The sequence below is a fragment of the Volvox carteri genome, assembly GCF_000143455.1.
Source record: "Volvox carteri f. nagariensis unplaced genomic scaffold VOLCAscaffold_68, whole genome shotgun sequence".
Classification (NCBI taxonomy): domain Eukaryota; kingdom Viridiplantae; phylum Chlorophyta; class Chlorophyceae; order Chlamydomonadales; family Volvocaceae; genus Volvox; species Volvox carteri.
Window position 1 is genome coordinate 97,744 of NW_003307611.1, and position 19,578 is coordinate 117,321.

General features: G+C 54.1%; 1 protein-coding gene across 1 annotated transcript; it reads right to left on the reverse strand.

Annotated features, from left to right (window-relative positions):
* Positions 1-2,427: 2,427 nt before the first annotated feature.
* VOLCADRAFT_98095 (uncharacterized protein) lies at positions 2,428-19,451 on the reverse strand (the record flags this gene model as incomplete). The annotated part of the gene is made up of 22 exons (XM_002957026.1): positions 2,428-2,571; positions 2,951-3,148; positions 3,469-3,767; positions 4,863-4,994; positions 5,410-5,661; positions 6,008-6,227; positions 6,746-6,913; positions 8,984-9,117; positions 10,113-10,299; positions 10,940-11,049; positions 11,524-11,936; positions 12,312-12,505; positions 13,217-13,430; positions 14,193-14,296; positions 14,584-14,721; positions 15,220-15,324; positions 15,696-15,731; positions 15,840-16,002; positions 16,370-16,644; positions 16,991-17,502; positions 18,539-18,638; positions 19,416-19,451. 22 exons carry the CDS (start codon positions 19,449-19,451, stop codon positions 2,428-2,430), a joined length of 4,134 nt encoding a protein of 1,377 aa, XP_002957072.1.
* Positions 19,452-19,578: the final 127 nt, after the last annotated feature.

Here is a 19,578-nt window from a genome sequence, read left to right on the forward strand (position 1 = left end):
AAGGTGTAAGGGCCGTTTCGGTTGTGACTACATATTGATTTGCTCGCTGTGGAAACGGCACCGTACGTTACTGCAACTGGGCTGGAAGAAAACGAGTTCGGGTGCTGTACAGTTAAGGACGGTACCTTTTGGTGCACAGGTACGTGCTTCTGTGAATTGTGAATTCCACAATTCACAATTCACATGCTTTTGCAAGTCGCCTTGAGGGCAGGGTGGGTTGGACATGTGGGACATGCATGGTGGTCGCCGTGGCTGTGGTGCCGGGTTATATCGCTGTGCTGCTTGGAAAGCAGAACCCATGCGGACTGCTCTGGCGCAGTGACAGGCTCCTTGTCGCCGCATTTGCTTGTGCCGCGGCTGCTGTGCCGTGCGCATTTCCGTGCTCACCTCCTCGGGACGCGACGGCTAAAGGGGAAGGATCCGCAAGGCCGACTGGCCTATGCACCCTGGTGGGGCCCACACCGCGCATGGGAAACGGGTAATAGGGAGGGACCGAGCTCCAGTTCATCGGTGGTGGGATACCCTAGAGATGGATGCAAATGGCACGCCTGGACGTTTATCGCGACTTCCGAAAGAGGACCCCAATGAGCTAACTCCATGCGCGACAAGGTCTTCGGAAAATAGGCTGCTCAGACGTAGTATGATCGTAACCCCGGTCCGCGCACAGCTGCGTTGATCCTTTGCGAAGACCAAGAGGGCCGGCTCTGTTCAGTCGCCCATCAGCATCCTCAGCTATACCTCATTCCGGGAGATCTCGCAGCCATGTGCAGCGCCGTGGGTGTCAAGCGAGGAATCATGTGAGGAACTCCATGCGCATCGAGGGAACAGTGCAGCAGCGGCCCGGGGGGTGCCTGAAGAGCAATCTGACAGCTCCATACTCCGGCAATCTGCCTCTCAACACTATTGGAGCTTTTTGTTGCTCTCATACACTGGGGTTCATGTAATTACCACGTCCATACTCTGCTGTAGGCTGGTAAGAGACACCTGCTTATGTACTCCAGCAAGCACGCACCCCACACACACACATCCCCACCCCACACACACACACACACACACCCCAACACACACACACACACACACACACACCACACACACACACACACACCACACACACATACACACCCACCCACCCACCACATACACACACACACACACACACACACTCGTGAGAGCGTGCGCGCGTGCGGCGGCTCCCACCCCCGGGGGAGGAGAGCGGAGCTAGCGGACCTGCGGCTGTCGGCTGCTAAGGAGGGGCCAGAGGCCCCTCACGCCCCTCTCCCGTCCGCGGGAGAGAGCTTAGGCGGTCTTTCCGTTGGGGCTGGGCAGCAGTCCCTGGCCAGTGTCAGGCCCGGTCAGATACTTGCAACGTTCTCACACACACACACACACACACACACATGCAAACACACATATAACTTGTAACTTGTAATAAACTGTTCCGCTTAACAACATCACACGCCGTACACCTGAGTCCTAGCTCCGCCAGCTCCGACACGACAAGATCGCGACAAGATCACGACAGATCACGACAAGATCACGACAGATCGCGACAAGATCAAACACGAGGCCCGAAAGTTCGTCAACTAACTTTAAACATTGCATAAATGGCTGACTATGTCCGTCGTGGCTACTACTGTCGTTCTATGTCGTTCTATGACTGCTCCTTCACATGAGGATGCTTGGCATGAAACGACTAAACGTGACATCAGTGCAAACATAGGTCTGCCTTGAATGTACTAAGCAGGTGAACGGCATTAAAACTGTGCAATATCGCGCTATGACTGGTAGGTGTTCGACCGGGGGCTGGCCTGTATGGCGCTACGGCCTTTATCCACCGATGCAAGACTGGGCCTTCCTTGCGCGATAACCCACCAGGTTCAACCAACGGATCTTGGACAACTACGAACCGGAGGACGACCTGTAGTAGCTGCAGATAGTACGGCACACATATCGTCTATGAATACGCGCTAAGGCGCTCTGCCAGCATCTTAAGAGGCCTTAATTTTCAGCGGCCAGCTACCACACGAGCTGAGAGACAAGAACTCAAGAAGAGACAACAATTCAATTTATTAGACGTATGGCAATGAATATGAAAAGGGTATTAGTAAGATCCTTTAATATGCATATGTGCACAAATTCTTGCGTGCATACATTTTGTTAAATTATTGGCAGGTCTATGGTGCAGTGATTATGAAAATGCTCAGCAGGTACTGAATACTACAAGATCCTTGGGCCTTCGGCTCGTATGGGTAGTCTTACAGGTATGGGGTCACGCACCCCCAACCATGTAACACACACACACACACACATACACACACACACACACACACACACACACACACACACACACACACGCACACACACACACAGACACATCATCATCCTTGATCAACGCGCAGCGATGATGACGTGGGCTCCCCGTGCTGGTCACTGCTGCTGCTGCTGTTCCTCCGCCAAGGTCCGCAGCGCGGCTGCCAGCTCTCTGAAGCTGGGCCGCTCCTGGGGGGGCGCTGCCAGGCACCCCTCCGCAAGTGCCGCGTAGGAGCGGTCAGCCATGGACGCTAAAATGTCCTGTATGCATGCAGCACCAAGTCAGCGAGCGAGGCAGGCGGGAATGGACAAACAACACGAAACACCCGTACATACGCGATGGCAGCAAACAAGGGATCGTATAAATATCGTATAAATATGCCTTGCAGGTATATTGCTTACATGCTACGCAGCAGCATGGCAAGCAGGGGCGGTGGAAAAACAACACCCATACAGCGTTTTTTCATCACATGGCCCTAGGCAATTGACAAGGAGTTTCCTCTTTACCCCGCCCTACCATAATACGGGAACAAAATCCGAACAGTATCTAAATTAATTCACTTCAATACACTTTTCGCTACGTTCAGAGGCCCGTTGCTAAAATGTATAATACCATCCGGTGCCTTGATGAGGACGGTACCTCGAGAAATGCCTGTGCATGCGACTTCGTCCCCAAGGAGTAGTCGACGGCGTAGTTCTCGGAGGAGGAGCCCATCGGGGCGGCGGCTGAGTAAGCGGTTTCCACGTCTTGGAACGAGCAGCCGTAATAGAGCTCCACAAGGATCAGTCCAAACGCCCAGATGTCGGCTCCGGGTGAGAGTTGGCCCTTGCCGACCACCTGACGGGTATAAACATGGGTGAAGAACAGACGGACAGACTGACAAACTGACAAACGAGCGAACCCACGCAAGTGTATGGATTTGGAATAAATAATAGCAGTTGTTCGTGCTATGGTAATATGCAAGCGCAGGCGTCCACAGTTGACGCATGCTGGATATAGATTTGAACGGTAGGTGGACGAAAGGGAAGATAGTGCGTGGAAGTTGGACAAATTACGGACAACAAGAACCTGGCGGATGGCCCACGGGAGCACGGGATGTACGGATGCTAATGCGTACTCGAGTCCATCCTAGTGTCGATCACTGCATACGTACCCACCTCCGGGGCTAGGTACGTGGTAGTGCCTTGGAAGCATCCAGAGACGTGTGTGGCTCCCTCAGCTAGGCGGGTGCTCAGACCGAAATCCGCCACCTTGGCGGACACGGGGACAGGCAGCGAGGCCGCCACTGCCGAGCCGCTCGAAGTGCTGCTGTCAACAGGTATTGCCGGGGCGCTGAGTCCAACAGCAGCCTTCCCACCGCCTGCTGTCGCTAATGCCGATGCTGATGTCAGAGAAGCGAAGTCCGTTCGGCTCCTTGAGTCGGGTCGCAGGCTCGTCAACGTCAGCAGCACATTCTCTGAAGCCGGTTTGCGGACAATACATCAGAGCAAGCAGGAAGGCGGACGTGGTTCGCTTTAGAGGGGCGCGCCCCGGCGGGTTGGAACAACATCACGCCAGGGGCCGGTTTTGGGAGGCTGGCAACACGGATAGGGGCGGCAGGGACGGACCTGCGAGAGCAAAATATACGCTGGTGGCGAACAGCAATACCCAACCCGCCGTACACCGCTAGATCCCCCTTATCACACTCCGGGGTTCAGGGCCTGGAATAATCTTTCCTTTTCATTATTTCCATCACGAACTATAGTGGTGGCGGTCTGACACTGTTCCACCGAATTTTGATATCTCCTTAGGATGTTAACCATCCCGCCTACATTTGCTTTCGTGTGGGAGGTTGCTTTCCTTTTCTTCTTCTATAGTTCGTGCCCATCTACGTAGACCTTAGAGCCCCCGTCGGGCCGTATTGGGCAGATATACAGGTCGGCCTGTACGGCTCTGACGCACACACAACCAGGTAAGGTAAACGATACGCGCGCGCACACGCACACAATATGTGTCGTGGTTGTAGGCTTACCTGCCGTGTGCTAATGTCAAACACTAAGTTTCGCACGAATCCCCTCGATATGTATTTATGTGCATATGCTTGCACGTGTCCATGAACACGTGAAGTATATAAAGATGTATGCAGACGTACGACCCGAAAATGTGAGCTTTGTGAAACCAGCAGGCAAAAAACACCGTCCTGGATATCGGCTGCAGGTGAACGTGGGCAAATGGGCCGCTATCGAATGTAAGCCGAACACAGACGGCAGGCAAACACTGCGTGCCATCATCACCTGTACCTCGATGCATAACTGATCGTATGCTCAGGGGCCGCGTCTACTGCTAGCAGACCGTTAGGGATGCTATTGTATACATACATACATTCATACACGTACATGTAATGAATAACCCACCGTACAGTATATCAAATCCGCAGCACCTGCTGATTACTCGGCCCCCCGATCTGTCCCAGCAAATAAAGTTTGTTCTGGTACCCTTCGATAGCACACTGTTGCCGTCACGCTCTGGCACTAATGGTTGCACGCACACACGCACGCACGCACGCACGCACCGGGCTTGAGGTCGCCGTGTACAATTCGGCAGCTGTGGATGTGTGCCATTCCTCCCGCAACATCAAGCGCCAGACGGACAGCCAACATACGTGCGCAGCCCCCGGCTCGCACGCACCCCGCCATGCCCTGGTCTGCGATGTGGGGGGGGGATGGTCATCATTATTGGGGTTCTTGTTGGACTGCGGCACCAGGATGCAGGATATAGGGCAATATGTATGTACGTATATATGTATGTGTGTATGTGTGTATGTATGTGCAAATAATACAAATATGCGGCGCTGCAGATGCTGGACGGAGTTGTTGGACCAACAACGCAGTACGTAATCCCTAGCTTATACTGGACATCATTATTTTTTCGGGCCCACTCACCTAAAGCGCCGATATGTGTATCGGTACTTTATAAAGTATCTAATTAGGTAATCCACAAGATTTACTGCCAGGCAAGATCGTCACCCTCTTTCCAAATAGGTAGAAATAATGCGCAAACTGTCCTACAAGATGTGATAGTCGTCCTAGTACGTGATGTTCCGATGGGTCTTTGCTTACTGAGGGCCTTCCGTAACGTGCCACCGTTGCAGTACTCCTGTACGATATATAGCTTCATGACGTCACATGTTCCAAGCTGCGCCGCACACCGTTCAGCAGCATCTCGGCTGCTGCCGGCGGCGGCGGCGGCGGCGGCGGCGCCGGCGGCGGCGCCGGCGGCTGCATCATCGCTGCCAGACTGCTGCGTGCCGGTGCCATCGTCCGCCTCTGAAGGCGCGTGTACGAGCGGTTTCACGTCGTACGAGTATGTCACTGCATGATGATGGGAGTAATAAGATATCAGTGGATCAGAAAGAGAGGATCGAGTGCAAATGATAAATGCAATGCCACATGCATATGTGTATACATAGGTACGGACAATCATGCATGTATCTCCAAGTAAAGCTGCTCCCTGACGAACGGTGCTCCTATGCCGCTAGCTGTTCCTTCTCAAACCGACAACCATCCGCACACAGCGGGGAGGGCCCTATGCGGACCTCCAAGAGGCCGTACATTTATAGGGATGTGTGTAGGACCAATTACACACATCAAGCTTTGTCCCTCTTGCTGAAACAAAATAAACTGAACAGAAAGGGACACAACCAACTTCGTTACGTACCCACGACGTTGGGGTGCGACATGCTGAGCGAGATGGCGGCCTCCAACACCGCCGCCGCCTGCTGCCTCACCCTACCCTCCTTGGCCTCATGCAGATCGGTCACCACTACACGTGTCTTGACCGCCACAGGCAGGCCCCGCCATACGCCGCTGTACACCGCCCCTGAAGCACCGCTGCCAATCACGTAATCCAGTCGAAGCTCAGCATCTCTGAGTTCAGCCTGGGAAAAGCGCAGAAGGCGTACATTGGCCGGCAAGGAACGATGATAGTGATGATGGTGATGATGATGGTGATGATGATGATGATGATGATGATGATGATGATGATGATGATGATGATGATGATGATGATGATGATGATGATGATGATGATGATGATGATGATGATGATGATGATGATGATGATGATGATGATGATGATGGTGATGATGGTGACGATGATGGTGACGATGATGATGGTGATGATGACGATGATGGTGGTGACGATGATGGTGATGATGGTGGTGATACTATTACGGCGGAAGGCCCCTAACGCTGTGTCCAGGTTTTGCCTCGGAGGTCTGGGAGACCCGCAAACACGTCGCGCTCAGGCACCGAGCCCATCGAGCTATCTACGGTCAACACACACACACACACACACACACTCTCTCTCTCTCTCTCTCTTCAAGGGTTGCGTAGTGACGCAGTACAAAGCAAGGTTGCTGATCGATAGGCGTCCACAAGACGATTCAGGCCTTACGTGAATCGCCTTTATCGCGTCGGACATACTCCGAGGGCCGCGGTGGCGCCTAGGCACCACCAGCGCGGCCGAGGACTTGCTGCTGTCAACTTTCCAAACCTCATCGACCGCCTGGTGGTCATGTGATGAGCCCGAGCGTAAGTTGCCGATTTTGTCGTTGTAGTAGGCCTGAGGTTTGGGTTTAGCGTGTCGTCGTACATACGTGCCAGCGGCAGGCGTAAGTTTTACGGGGATATGTGCTTGAGGGTAGGTAGGTAGGAAGCGAATGGCAGATGGTCAGCAAGGTCATCAAAATGCACACATGCACGTGCACGTGTCGTGCATGTTTCACATTACTCCGCTCTCACACACATACAAGGGATTAATACTATGCAAGATGCAAAACCGACAACATGCATACAGACCACGGGGTGATGTCCGTTGGCACGTAAATGAAATATTAGTGTTGTTGTGCGTGCGCCGACGGAGTGTGTACAAAACGTAAGTCGATCGTGCTCATGTGGGTGGGCAAATGCAAGAGCAAGCCATTGTTCTTAGTCGGGTCCGGACCAAGGGCATGTACACCAGAAAAAGACATCACACAAAGGTAAGAAGGCGGCCGTTGGGCATTATGTGTACAGGCACATCTTGCGAAATGCCCTTGTCGCATTCCTTGTGTGCGCGGAGGAACGGATCCCCAGCCCGGAACTGATGCCATCTCGCCAGCAGCTCTACCTTGCCCATTGTAACACCAGGCAAAGAGTACTCAGGGAGATGCCAGGGGAGCTGATCCCTTCTTACACCCATTGGCCCCAGCAGATATAGACCTACATTTAGCTCCATCAAGAACACCTGTTGGTGATCCAAATAAGGTTGTACTGCTGAGACTGCCGTACGACTGCCGTACTGCGGGTTTTGGCTGCCTTGGCTGCCGTAGCCACTACCACAATCACCGCTGCTGCCGTCGCAACCGTTGGTATTACATTTTGATTTCAGCTCAGCTCTAAGCCTGCTGCCAGCAGCAGTCGGTGCTGCACCACTGGAAGCGGCCAGCAGCAGTGCCGTTCGTCTCTCCAACAGAGCTTGGGCCATGGCGGCTCGGTTGGCCTGCAGCATCAGGAATGAAACATACATACAAATATACATACATACAGCCATGAGGTAAGGTTTACCATAGCGCTTTGCTGGTACAGCGCGCTATGTCCATGCAATTGCTTAGAATACAGTACGCAAGATTTTCAGTACATACATCCACCCCCTTCCTTTAGCCTGCGGTCTCAGGGCATCTTGCGAGACTACTAGTAGCAAACAAGCCTCTGCTGCTGACGGTGTATTGGGTGCACAAATAAGCAAATCCATGGCCTCGATTCCAACCCTCATGACTAGGATTAGGGGCAAAGCATGCATGCTTCATCATGGATCACGAGCAAGAATCCGACCGTTGAAATATAGAAGACCGTGCCAGCAACCCCAATAAGCTCGTGATCATCAATTACCAGAGGAGCAGAAACAGCTCGAGCGACGCAACGTGTCGAAAAGGCAATCAACAGCTAGGTAAAGCATGCTCATGATCCTGTCCGCTGCTGTCCTTGCACGCACCTCAGCTGTGGTGGTGGTACCGCCTCTTGAGTTTGCATTGGCAGACGATGCGTCAGTGCCGGCCGCAGGTGTGGGCATCATACCGAAAGCCGTGCTTGAAAGTGAATCCTGCTGACGATGTTCCGCTGATGCCGCTGATGATGGTGAGCAGCCTCTACAATCCGCAGCCGCTGCACCTCCTGCAGTAGCAGCATTCGCAGTAGTAATGCTGCGGCCGTTACAAGTTACTACCACTATCTCGGGCTTTCGCTGCTGCTGCTGCTGCTGCTGTTGTCTCCGCTGCCGGGCAGCCGCCGCCGTTCCACACAATGCCGCTACGCCGTTCAGGAAATGAGCATACCATCGATGGTATGCATGGAGATATCTCCTCTTATGGCTGCTCGTTGATCCCGTGTTATCACGGGCACTCGGGTCGCAACAACTCTGTCGCTGCTGGGACGACAGAAGTCCAATGCCAGCTATTAAGCTGACGACAACCAGGATGCTTCCAAAAACAGACATCGATACCGCTACAGGAACCAGCCAGGATGGCCGGCGGTTTAAGCTGGTGGCGTGGGGGCCGTCCGGATGGGACACGGCAATCCACAACTGCGGTGGTGCACCAGCCGCCACCGGCGGGGTTGCATCACCACTACTCGATGGGCCCTGAACACTCCCCACCGCTCGTTCCTTGGTGCTGGAATCCGGGTCTTGGTCAATCCGGGTCTTGGCTGCGAGGGGCGAATATGGCGGGGTTCCCCCAGCTGGCGGCGGTTGGCTCGGGGAAGATTCGATCCACAAGTCGATGTCCACGCCTGTGTGTATAGTTCGTGTAGCCGGACAGTACTGCACGTAAGTACTTGGTCAGAATACAATGCTAATAAAGCGCAATGTGCCGGAGCATATGGAACCCGATAGGCCTCGTCAGCGGCCAGCCAGGACAAGGCGTCCATACCTTAATGCTATGTGATTGCATGTGTTGACACGTAATGCAAATATAAACCTGCTGCCAGTACCTAGGGACACATGTACGACCAGTTGCCCGTGGCAGTCAATGGAACCGATGTAATTACGTTGTGTAGTAGTATCCTAGCTATGAGCTAGGTAGGTTGTGTATGATGTGTGAAACAGGGGGGTGTATCTTCGCCCGTGGCAGCTACCCTGCGAAACCCTGCCTTCCCCGGTATTTCGGGGCACCCTCATCCAGTCACCCTAGTCAACTTCTCAGTGGATCGCTCAGGTTCCGCACCCACCACCAGCATCCAACGGAATCTGCCGGGTCGACAGCGGCCCAACTCCGTTCCTGGTCGGCTCGCAGGTTAACTTTATCCCAGGTCACCACCGTCCATCAACTAGGGGCGCAATGCCTTCCACCATCGGAAGGACTTTGACCCTAACGGGTATCGATCCCGGGATCTCCCGGGGGCAATGGTCGCGCCTTACCAGTGGTGCCAAACCCTCTGTGTATATGACTGCATAGTTACGTAAAGCCCGAACTGTGCGTGATGTGTGTGCGTGTGAGTGGTGTTGTGCGTGTGTGTTGTGTGTGTTGTGTGCGTGTACGTGTGTTGTGTGTGCGTGTACGTGTGTTGTGTGTGTGTGTGTGTGTTGTGTGTGCGGTTGTGTGTGTTTAGGGTGTGTGCGGCTACACTACATGCAGAATGGCGGGTGTACCGCACCCTGCTGGCTGCCAAAACCCGGAGAGCGAGCTCGCTTCCAGGTAGGCATGCTGCTGCTGCACGTGCGAATACGTGGGGGTTTCGTTTGGTTTATTGTTTTGCAGCTAACCGCAGTTTCTTTCTGTCCCTACCTGCGAGCTTAAAATCGTCGTCATCATCCTGGTGTGGAAAGGAGAGGTTGGGATACGTCAGGAGCTTGGCGCTGTCCGGCGCGTCAGCAGGCAGCTTGTGCGTGATCGTGACGGTGCTGCCGATCCAGCCATAATGACGAGCAACCTTCAGTACCAGCTCGCCTGAGCTGTGGTTGTACGACAGCACCTACATACATAAGTAGTTGTTGTTACAGGGTGGTTAAGCTTTACCAGTGGCCTCCTTTCCCCTGCTAGAGGGGCACCCTAATCCATTCACCCCATCCGACTTCAGAGTGTACTCTTTGGGTTCGGCAACTCACCACCAGCATCCAACTAAATCTAGCGGATCAACGGCGCCTCAACTTAGTTCCTGGTTAGCTCGCAAGTTGATTTTATCACGTCCTAGACCGTCCACAAGATGGGGGGCCACCCCCAAAACCCTAAGTATTGTATTGGGGGACCCCTGTTGTGCATAGGGTACATTATTGGCCGCATGCAAGCCAGCCAACGCCGTCATACACACACATATGATCAGGCTACGTTAAGACAACTCTGTTGCCTTGGCGTACGGTACGTATCATGATGATGGCTTTTAACCTGCTTTACAGCACTCCATTGGCATGTAGACAAATAGACACAAAAGTACTGTTGCAAACAGTATTCGTGTCGCCGTCGACTGGGAGAAGCTAGCCGAATACGTACAGCTCTAGCTACAGCGGTATGGTTGCACACTTGCAAGGGAGTTTTGCTCTGGCGCATAAAGCTAGTCCGGCAGGATCTCAGATAAGAACTAGCAAATGCACATGCTTGGGTACTGTTCCCCTCACCTGAGAGGCGGTGGCAAAACCCAGTAGCGCTGCCCGTGTTGTGTCAGCGTTGTCGGGAGAAGACGGCGGTGAATGCGGGGGTGATGGCGGAGATGGCGACCCTGGAAGGCCTGCGGACAACAACGGCAGGGGGCCCGGCGGTGTGACCGGCGGGTCCACGGTCGGTGGTCCCCCGGTGGCGCGGGAAGTGGGGATGTGGTTTGCAGGTGCTGTTGGGTAGGGATGGAAGCATGCATGCATCCATACATACAGAGGGGGCACTGAAAGCAAGTGTGCGGGTGCATGGAGGCGGTGTTTGTGGTGACGTGGGATTGCGGGTTGGGTTGAAGGCGGGATTGGCGGCAATAATAACGGAACGATGGCTGGAGCGGGTGGGATAGCGGGGGGTGCCGGATGGAGGGTGCTGGGGTTGTATATGCTGCTGGGTATAGATGCATGAGTCGGCTTGCCTGGAGGCGCAAGCTGTCCTTGCTTCAAATGCAGAAAGGTCGCCATGGACGCCATTACATGGGAAAAACACAGCTGCCGCAGTAGGTTTAGGCACCGCCGGTGCCGCGCCACGTGCCTTTGCTGGCACAGCTCACCTCCGATACTCGCTATAGTGTCTTCGACGCTGCCAACAAGGGTTGACGCAACACCACTCTCAGCCAGCTTGCTTTTTAGGGTTGTCGGAGTGGAGGAGTCCCCCGCAGCTCCTGCAGCCCCCTGGTCACTGCTGGTGGGTTCACGACCCGCAGGCGCAGCTTTCTGCCAAAAGACCTCTGGGTAATGCACCATCAGTACGGCAGCCACCAAGGCCTGCCACTCAGGCTCCGGAACAACGAGCGTCACGTTCTCCAGAAATATCAGAGGGCAGCTGGTCGTGTGCTGCTGCTGCAGGAGGTTGTTGTTGTCGGTAAAGTTTGCCGCAGCTGCCGTGTGCACATCCGTTGATTTAGTCGCAATTTTGCTGTAGTTTTCCTCTGTCAGCTGGCAACTGACATCCGCCTCCGTGGACCTGCAGCCCACACAGGGCGATGCAGAGCGTGTAGACGAGGAGGAAGTGATGATGACTCTACAACACATGGCTGGTGGGGGGATTCGGAGCCGAAACCCATACACGGTAAGTGCACAAGATCTCGATACATGGTCATCATCGACATACAAGAGAGCCCCATGTATGCTCAGCTGGCCACCTTCTACTAGTGGGCTGTAGCAATCATTGTCTGATGTCACGTCCAGATGGCGGACAACGAGCACTGATTGGGCTTCCCGTTCTCAGCTGGCGGCGATGACCCCATCCAGGCTTCTAGAGGCTGTCGCATACATGCCAGTAGTGCGCTCCCACCTCGTCGGTATACGTACTAGATGAAGTGCATGCATCCGTACCTACCTGACGAATTCGAAGAACCATAGGGGTAAAGCGCTATTTGCCCAGGCCACATCGGAGGGGCGCAGTGAAGGGAGCGACGACCCCTCCTGCTGCGCCGTTACAGCTACCGGGTATGCGCCACCGGGCGCCAGATTGTACAACACCAGGTTCCGGAGGGTGATGGGACGAGCAAGTGCGATGCGGCTCACGGCACCCTGGAGCAGTCGAGCACCGATAGGGCACACACAGCGGGCCGTCACTATGTAGACGTTTGTAAATTTTATGGTCTGTAAATTGTGCCTAAGTATGATAGCTAGGGACGGGTACTGCCTAATATGCCGGGCCACAATATACAGACGATACAAAACCCTACAGACGGAGTTCAAGCGACCAGCGCGACGGCACCGGGCCAGCAACTGCTTGTGGGCCATGCATTAGCGAGGAAAGGCTCGAGAGCATGAGTAAGTGGCGCTGACGTAGCATCATTTTTTGGCTGCTGGCTGGGTGGCAAATGACTGATGTCGCGCGTGTCCTCCTCATCGACATACATACAACTGAAGCGGTGGTCGTCGCCGTGTGATGCATGCCGCATCTACCCCAGCTCCACATGGACCCTAGGCGGCTGAATATAGCTGCAACAGCAAAGCAAATGGTTCCTCCTCCCCCCCGCGGTCACGGTCACGGCCACGGTCGTGACTGACCCCGTCCTGGAAGAAAGCCGCACCGCCTGTAGCAGCTAGCCGCTACAGGGCCCCTCAAGATATGGCTTGCTGAACGCCTTAGCGCGTATTCATAGGAGATGTGTAAGCCGTTTCACTAGACGACAGCTACTACATCGACACACCATTGGCTTCCCCTCTCCGTGCCGCCGTAGCTAGCCAGACCAAGAAGTGCGTGTAGATATATGGCTCTAAGCCGGTGCGTACCTGTAGATCAGAGAACGCATGTCGTCGTGGACCTCGTTCCTTCTGCCGCGTCGTCGTCATCCCCTGGCGGGTGGTGACGCTGCTGGCGGAGGAAGAACCATCCACGATGCAGGTGTCGGCCGCGGGTCCCCGCACGGTCGTGCTGGCGGCCGCGGGCATGATCGCGGTGGAGTTGCAGATGGCATCCAGCTGTGGGATGCTGGTGTCGTCTTGTCTGTCAAGGGGGGGAGTGATGAGCGACGGAAGATGGGTTGGGTAGTGCGAAGCGCTCAAAGAAAGTAGTGTAGTAGTATAGTGTAGTAGTATGGTGTAGTAGTATAGTATGGTAGTATAACAGTTTGCGCAACTTTACCATCTTAACAACACGATGAGCAAGGCAGGGGGCCCGTGCAGGAGGGGTGCACCCACCCGAACACGAGGCACTGAACAAACGGTCAGTCAGACTACTACAAAGTGGGTGGAATGTAACATCGGAAGAATCTATTCGCACTAACGACAAGTGACACCTTTTCCAGACAATACAGAAACGCGCGCCTGCAGTGAATGAACTCTTTTCAGGTGGTAAGAGGTTTACGCACCCCCGACCATATACCACACACGCATCCATCCGCACATACAAAACACCGGTGGTAAGAAGTTTTGCTTGTTCTAGAGCTTCACCGAGAACTCCGGGGACATGTGTGCAAAGCAGACGACCACGCGACGGCGTCGATGGAGGGCAAAGATGAGCAGTTTCAGGATGACTCTATGTTATGTGCGTGCACATGGCCTCGTGTTGGACGAAGCTGTGTGTGTTTCTTTGTGCCACACGCGCATTAACCTACCTACCTACCTACCTACCTACCTACCTACCTACCTACCTACCTACCTACCTACCTACCTACCTACCTACCTACCTACCTACCTACCTACCTACCTACCTACCTACCTACCTACCTACACACACGTACACACATAGACACATACACTCTCACACCTCCAAATCAGCCTGACGGGGTTGTATCCGTCGCGCACACCGCAGGAAACCAAATCTTCGAGTGCCTGCTGTAGTCCTGGGAATATCGCCAGGCCTCCATGGCCCTGCGCGAGGCCATGACAGCAGTAATGGCACGTAACACGGGCAAGCGACACTGTGCTGTTTGCGTGAAAGATGCGAAATCACGCAAACGACGAGGTGAGCTTTAGAGGCGTTACATGCAGCACATACAGCGTCTCCTCCTCCGGACATCTTTGGCTGTGTTCGGCATTAACATCAACATCAACATCAACATCAGCACCGTGTCTCTTGGTGTGCATGCGCGTATTTTCTGTAGTATTTGGCATGCCCATTCCACCTCACCCATTCCATCTCACCCATTCCACCTCACCCAGCGATTGACGGTTTCCAGATCATTTGCTTCCAACAGCTCCGGCAACCACGTCAATGACTGGGGCGTTAACGGTACAGCACCTGGCAGTTGCTGGTAGCTGCTTGTGGACATGAGCACGCAGTCGGTCAACAGTACCTGAGTTGGCGAGCATTTGTACGGCGATATAATGAGAAGCATGACGACAGGCGGCGACAGGCAGCTCCTGAACCTGATAGGATGACCCTCCCTAGAGCCGCCCTTAACATATTGCCACGCTGCATCCCTTGACAGCGACCACCCGCTAGGAAACGGTCCGTGTACCCCGCAGCTCCTAGCAGCACCCTATCCAGTCGCCGAAACACCATCCTAGATCCGCCCATATTGTATGCAGCAACACACCATTAGCCACACTATTGATTCAGGCAAAAGAAGGCCACTTGAATGGGCCGTGGTGTAAGTGTGACCCCGCAAGCCTGGTTCAATCCACACGCGCACGTGCTCGTGTGTGTGTATGTGCGTGTGTTACAGCTTGGGTTGCGTTACCCTCTGGAGGTGTTACCTGGGGGGGGCCATACCTGGAACCCCAAAGGGGCCCAGGGGCCATTCATTCTACCCTTATCCTGCGCACGGCCATAACCTTCCCAGTAAATCCACCTCCGACAGGAGCTTGAGCTCTTGCACAGATAGGCGCCCCGGGGGGTCCGAGGACCCACGGAATTCACGAGCAGTCGCCGAGGGTTCCGGGACCTGCTGCTGCGACTGTCGTACACAACAGTTGGGCAGTTGGGCCGGGTAGACGGGTACGCGGGTAACCCCGCATACATAAATTTCGTCAGGCAGTCAACCAAGGAGCGAGAGGTGCAGACATATTCCGAAAGCACGTGCTATATGGCCGACTGCGTACCACATGTATCCGCTACATAATCGCAAGGACCTTGGCCAAGTATGCAGAAGGCAGTAGCAGGCAGTAGGGCCCCTGGTTGAGCCTCAGGCCTCACAGCTCGTGTCGCGCAGCTGTCCTAGGGCACGGGGCTTACTGCACGCCCGACCATGTCATGCACACACGCACACACATGCGGTGCATGTGCACTCACACCTTGCTTAGCATACCTCTTTAAAGTGCGACTTACTTCCATCTGCTGTTCTATCTGGTGATAATGTGTGCTCTGGGTGCGTGGGTGCAAACAGCTTGCAGCTCCAAACAAGGAAGTAGGTGGCAGCCTTTGACACCTTGTCAATGTATGTACCCACGTACGGGGTGCACATTTGCGTACCTTCTCGACTGTGATGAGGAAGCCGCCTTGCGGCTGCCCCGGCCAGACATCACTGCTATTGCGCCCTACAGCTGCCGCGAGGAAGATCAGCTCTCTATCCGGGACGACAATGGTGCTGCGAGTGAGACTCAGCTGCGTGGCTCCCTCGCTCCACAATACCCCCCTGCAATTTAACGGGGATGTACGAACAATAAAGCAATGTGTTGCCGAAATCGTACAGTGTCGCCCTCATTTTCACGTGCTGCATTCTCCCCCCTGAAATACGGTCGGGTGGGAAGTTGAAGCTCCAGTAACCCCTCCTGGCTGAAACACCGATAGCGCAAAGACCATTTCATTACGACCAAGAAGCTGTAATACCTAATACAAGTACTACTACTACTACTGCAAGAAACCAAGCCGGCAGCAGCTGCTATCGGACGGCTCTACCTCACTTCCCAGCCCGCGGGCACCACCCTAGCTATCATAGGTACCCTGAGTACCCCACCCTTCCATAGCCCACAGCGTATCTATCGTAGTAGTACCGTACATACCTAACGACCGTGAAGCAAGGCAGGGATGCAGCAAGCAGGCTCATGGGACCTTGGGGCTCGGTCGGGTAGGGTAAATTGACGAGCAGCAGGTCGTACAGCAAGGCAACGGGCCGGCTAGTCCGTCGAGGCCCCTCGCATGCAGTGGGGTTGCTGTTTTCCGGCTGTTGAATACTCCACGCGTCTGGTATTCCAGACAGGTCCAGCTGGATGGTACTGGTGCTTGGCCGTGTGGGGTCGCCTAACAACACCAGTTGCTGGTCCGGACGCAGCGGAATCTGAACAATAATAACAATTGGGGTATGTAGGGCAGAACACACGTAGATGCACCAAGCACAGATGCTATGGGTGGGTTCCTCACTTCACCAGGCACACATACACACACACACACACTTACAATTGTTTGTATTCAACCCTGCCTGCGCCGGCTCATTCATTAGCTGCTACCCTTACTGACTTCTTCAGCATTTGCGATGCTTGACCATGTACTGTGAGCTTAACCCTCCCACCCCCGGGGGTTAAGATGCTAGCTAGCTAGCACCATCATCAACTACTATACATCCTGGTTATGTAACCTGAAAAATACACAAATATGCAAATCTGGATGATCATCATCACACTCACCGTCACCCAGCTGCCATCCGTAGGTAGCGCCACGTCACCGGTGATAGACAGGAGTACCGTGTTTCCCTCCTCCTCCACCAGGGCCTTCCTGGCAGCTGCATACAGCTCCGACCCACTCGACACAGCCCGAGCCACACAGGCCTTACGAGCTGGCCTATCGGCCACCGGGCACATTATCGTGACGTTGGACCACCGCACCTCGCCACCTGCCCCCGGGGTGCTGTCCTTATCCTCCCCAGGCACTCTGGAGGTCAAATTGCGGATGTGCATGATACCGCCTTCTACGGTCACAGCACCGGTTGGGTCGTAAGGCCATGTGCGGGTGTTGGTGCACAAAGTCTGTAGGAGCAGGTCAAGCTCATTACACCCCACTACAAAAGTGACGTCCTCCAGCTGTAGCTCTGCACCGACAGATACCTTGATGAGGTCGAGTTCCAGCTGTGATAGCTCTTGCCCGCGCACAGGTATGGATGCTGAATACACGCCCATGGATTTCATCGACATGCTCTGATCTGTACCGACCAGTGACGTCCAGGACAACCGATGTTCAGTTCGAGGTGAGCAAGCGAGCAGACATGACATGGAAAGGAGAGTAGCATGGTGATGAGAGTAAGAGCAATGCGGGATCAACAGGCACATCAGGCCAACAAAGGAGCATGCATACACCCCTGCCGGCGCCAATCGTTGCGTCGGGCGGCGTGCAGATCCAGTCAGCTGGTACGTGTGCAGGTACGTCAGCTGGTACGTGTGCAGGTACGTGACAGGCTCGTCAGCTGGTACGTGACAGGCTCGGCAGGCAGCTAGGCACCCTACGTTCAGCCGAGCAGTCCTGGAAGTCCGCGGATGCCGGCTCTGGCTCTGGGGCTCAGGTACCGAATGCCCCTGGTGAATGGGCTTTGTTTTCTGATGAACGATGAGCCCTACGAGCCAACTACGCTTAGCAATCTTGAAACGTCTATAAACTGGAGGACTATCTGTAGACAACCTAATCCAGGCTTATCCATTATACCCAGGGCATGAATCTAGATTTGGGCAACTCCACGCCATGACATATACGATCTACTCGAAGGCCCCATTTATGTTGCCATGGCGGCACGGTCTACCGGCCACCAAGAATTTTACAGACAGCACTCTACCTCCCGTACGTGCATACATACATACATACATACATACATACATACATACATACATACATACATACATACATACATACATACATACATACATACATACATACATACATACATACATACATACTTGGCAAAAGGTGGATGGTGGGGTGGAGTAGATAACGAGAGTCCATCACTGTATAGGGTGGTGTGGGTGGTGGCGGCGGCACTTGGGGTTGTGAAGGCGGCAGTGGCAGCAACGGCGGCAGTGACGGTGGTAAATCGGAAACCCATGCCGGCATTGCGGGCATGGCGGGCTGTAAACGGTCGTCCCCAAAGGGGTCTTCGCTCCAGTGCTCTGCTAGCAACCAGGGAGGAAAAACGCTGCCGCGTCCAGTCCATTTAATATCCTGTATATTTTCTGGCAGCGAAACTGCACCCTTCAGATTCCCCAACGATATCTCTAGTACACCGGGGGGTAGTGGAGCGTCCTTGGGTGACAACAACAGCTCCATAATGGTAATCGTCTTCATGGGGACCTGCACACACATGCACCACACGCACGGATGGCGGATATTCATAAAGCAGCATCTTGGACCGCAATTACGGTGCTAGCGGATGGAGAGGTTCTGACACGGTCCATGCGTTCACTCAACAAAACTGATAAATCAGTTATGCAGGAAGATAACAGGCACGATTGACTTGAAAGCTGTGTGGGCTCCTTCGTTATCATAGGCCAGGGGCGTCCTGTGGAGTTTCAAATGAACCGTGAACCGCTCTACACGTGTCCATGTTCTGTTAAGGATCGTCGTATCTGTGTTTCACCGTTATTGCGTAAACTGCTGCTGGGGCCACAGCAAGGATGACGAGCACCGGCAGCAACATCATCCGTACCAAATTCCCTCCTCGGGCCCCTGCGATACCCATAGGAGGGAAGAAGTGCATTCAGTGCCACATGCTGTTGGCGACAAGATACAATAGCAGCTAATAAGGCACAACTTGTACGTGTAATCTAGCCGACGTACGTGCCAGCTGGCCCAATCATGCGGCATGAGAGCCAGTCAGGAATGTGTTGCCTTGTTTTGTCAATCTACGTTTACGACTTACTAAGTATGATACTCATCGCAACGTCAGGAAAATGGAACGAAAGGAAAGAGAACGTCGGATTGCACCACCACCAGTCGCAGCCCGGGATTATAGGCAATAGGCGTGGCAGTCCCGAAGTCGAAGCGCAAAAATATGCAAAAATTTGGGCACATGCAGCTTTAGGGTGCTACATGCGTCCCGAAACATTTGGGTCAACATTTTGCGCCCACCTTCACACACAGACGGAGAAATCCACACACACACATACAAACACACATACACACGAATTGCCTACACCGACCGACAGAGAGCGCGTTAAGCGGGGGAATGCTGTACAGGGCTGTACCTAGGCCAGCTGGCGCCTTGTGAGGAAAAATCAGGAAAAGGCAACGT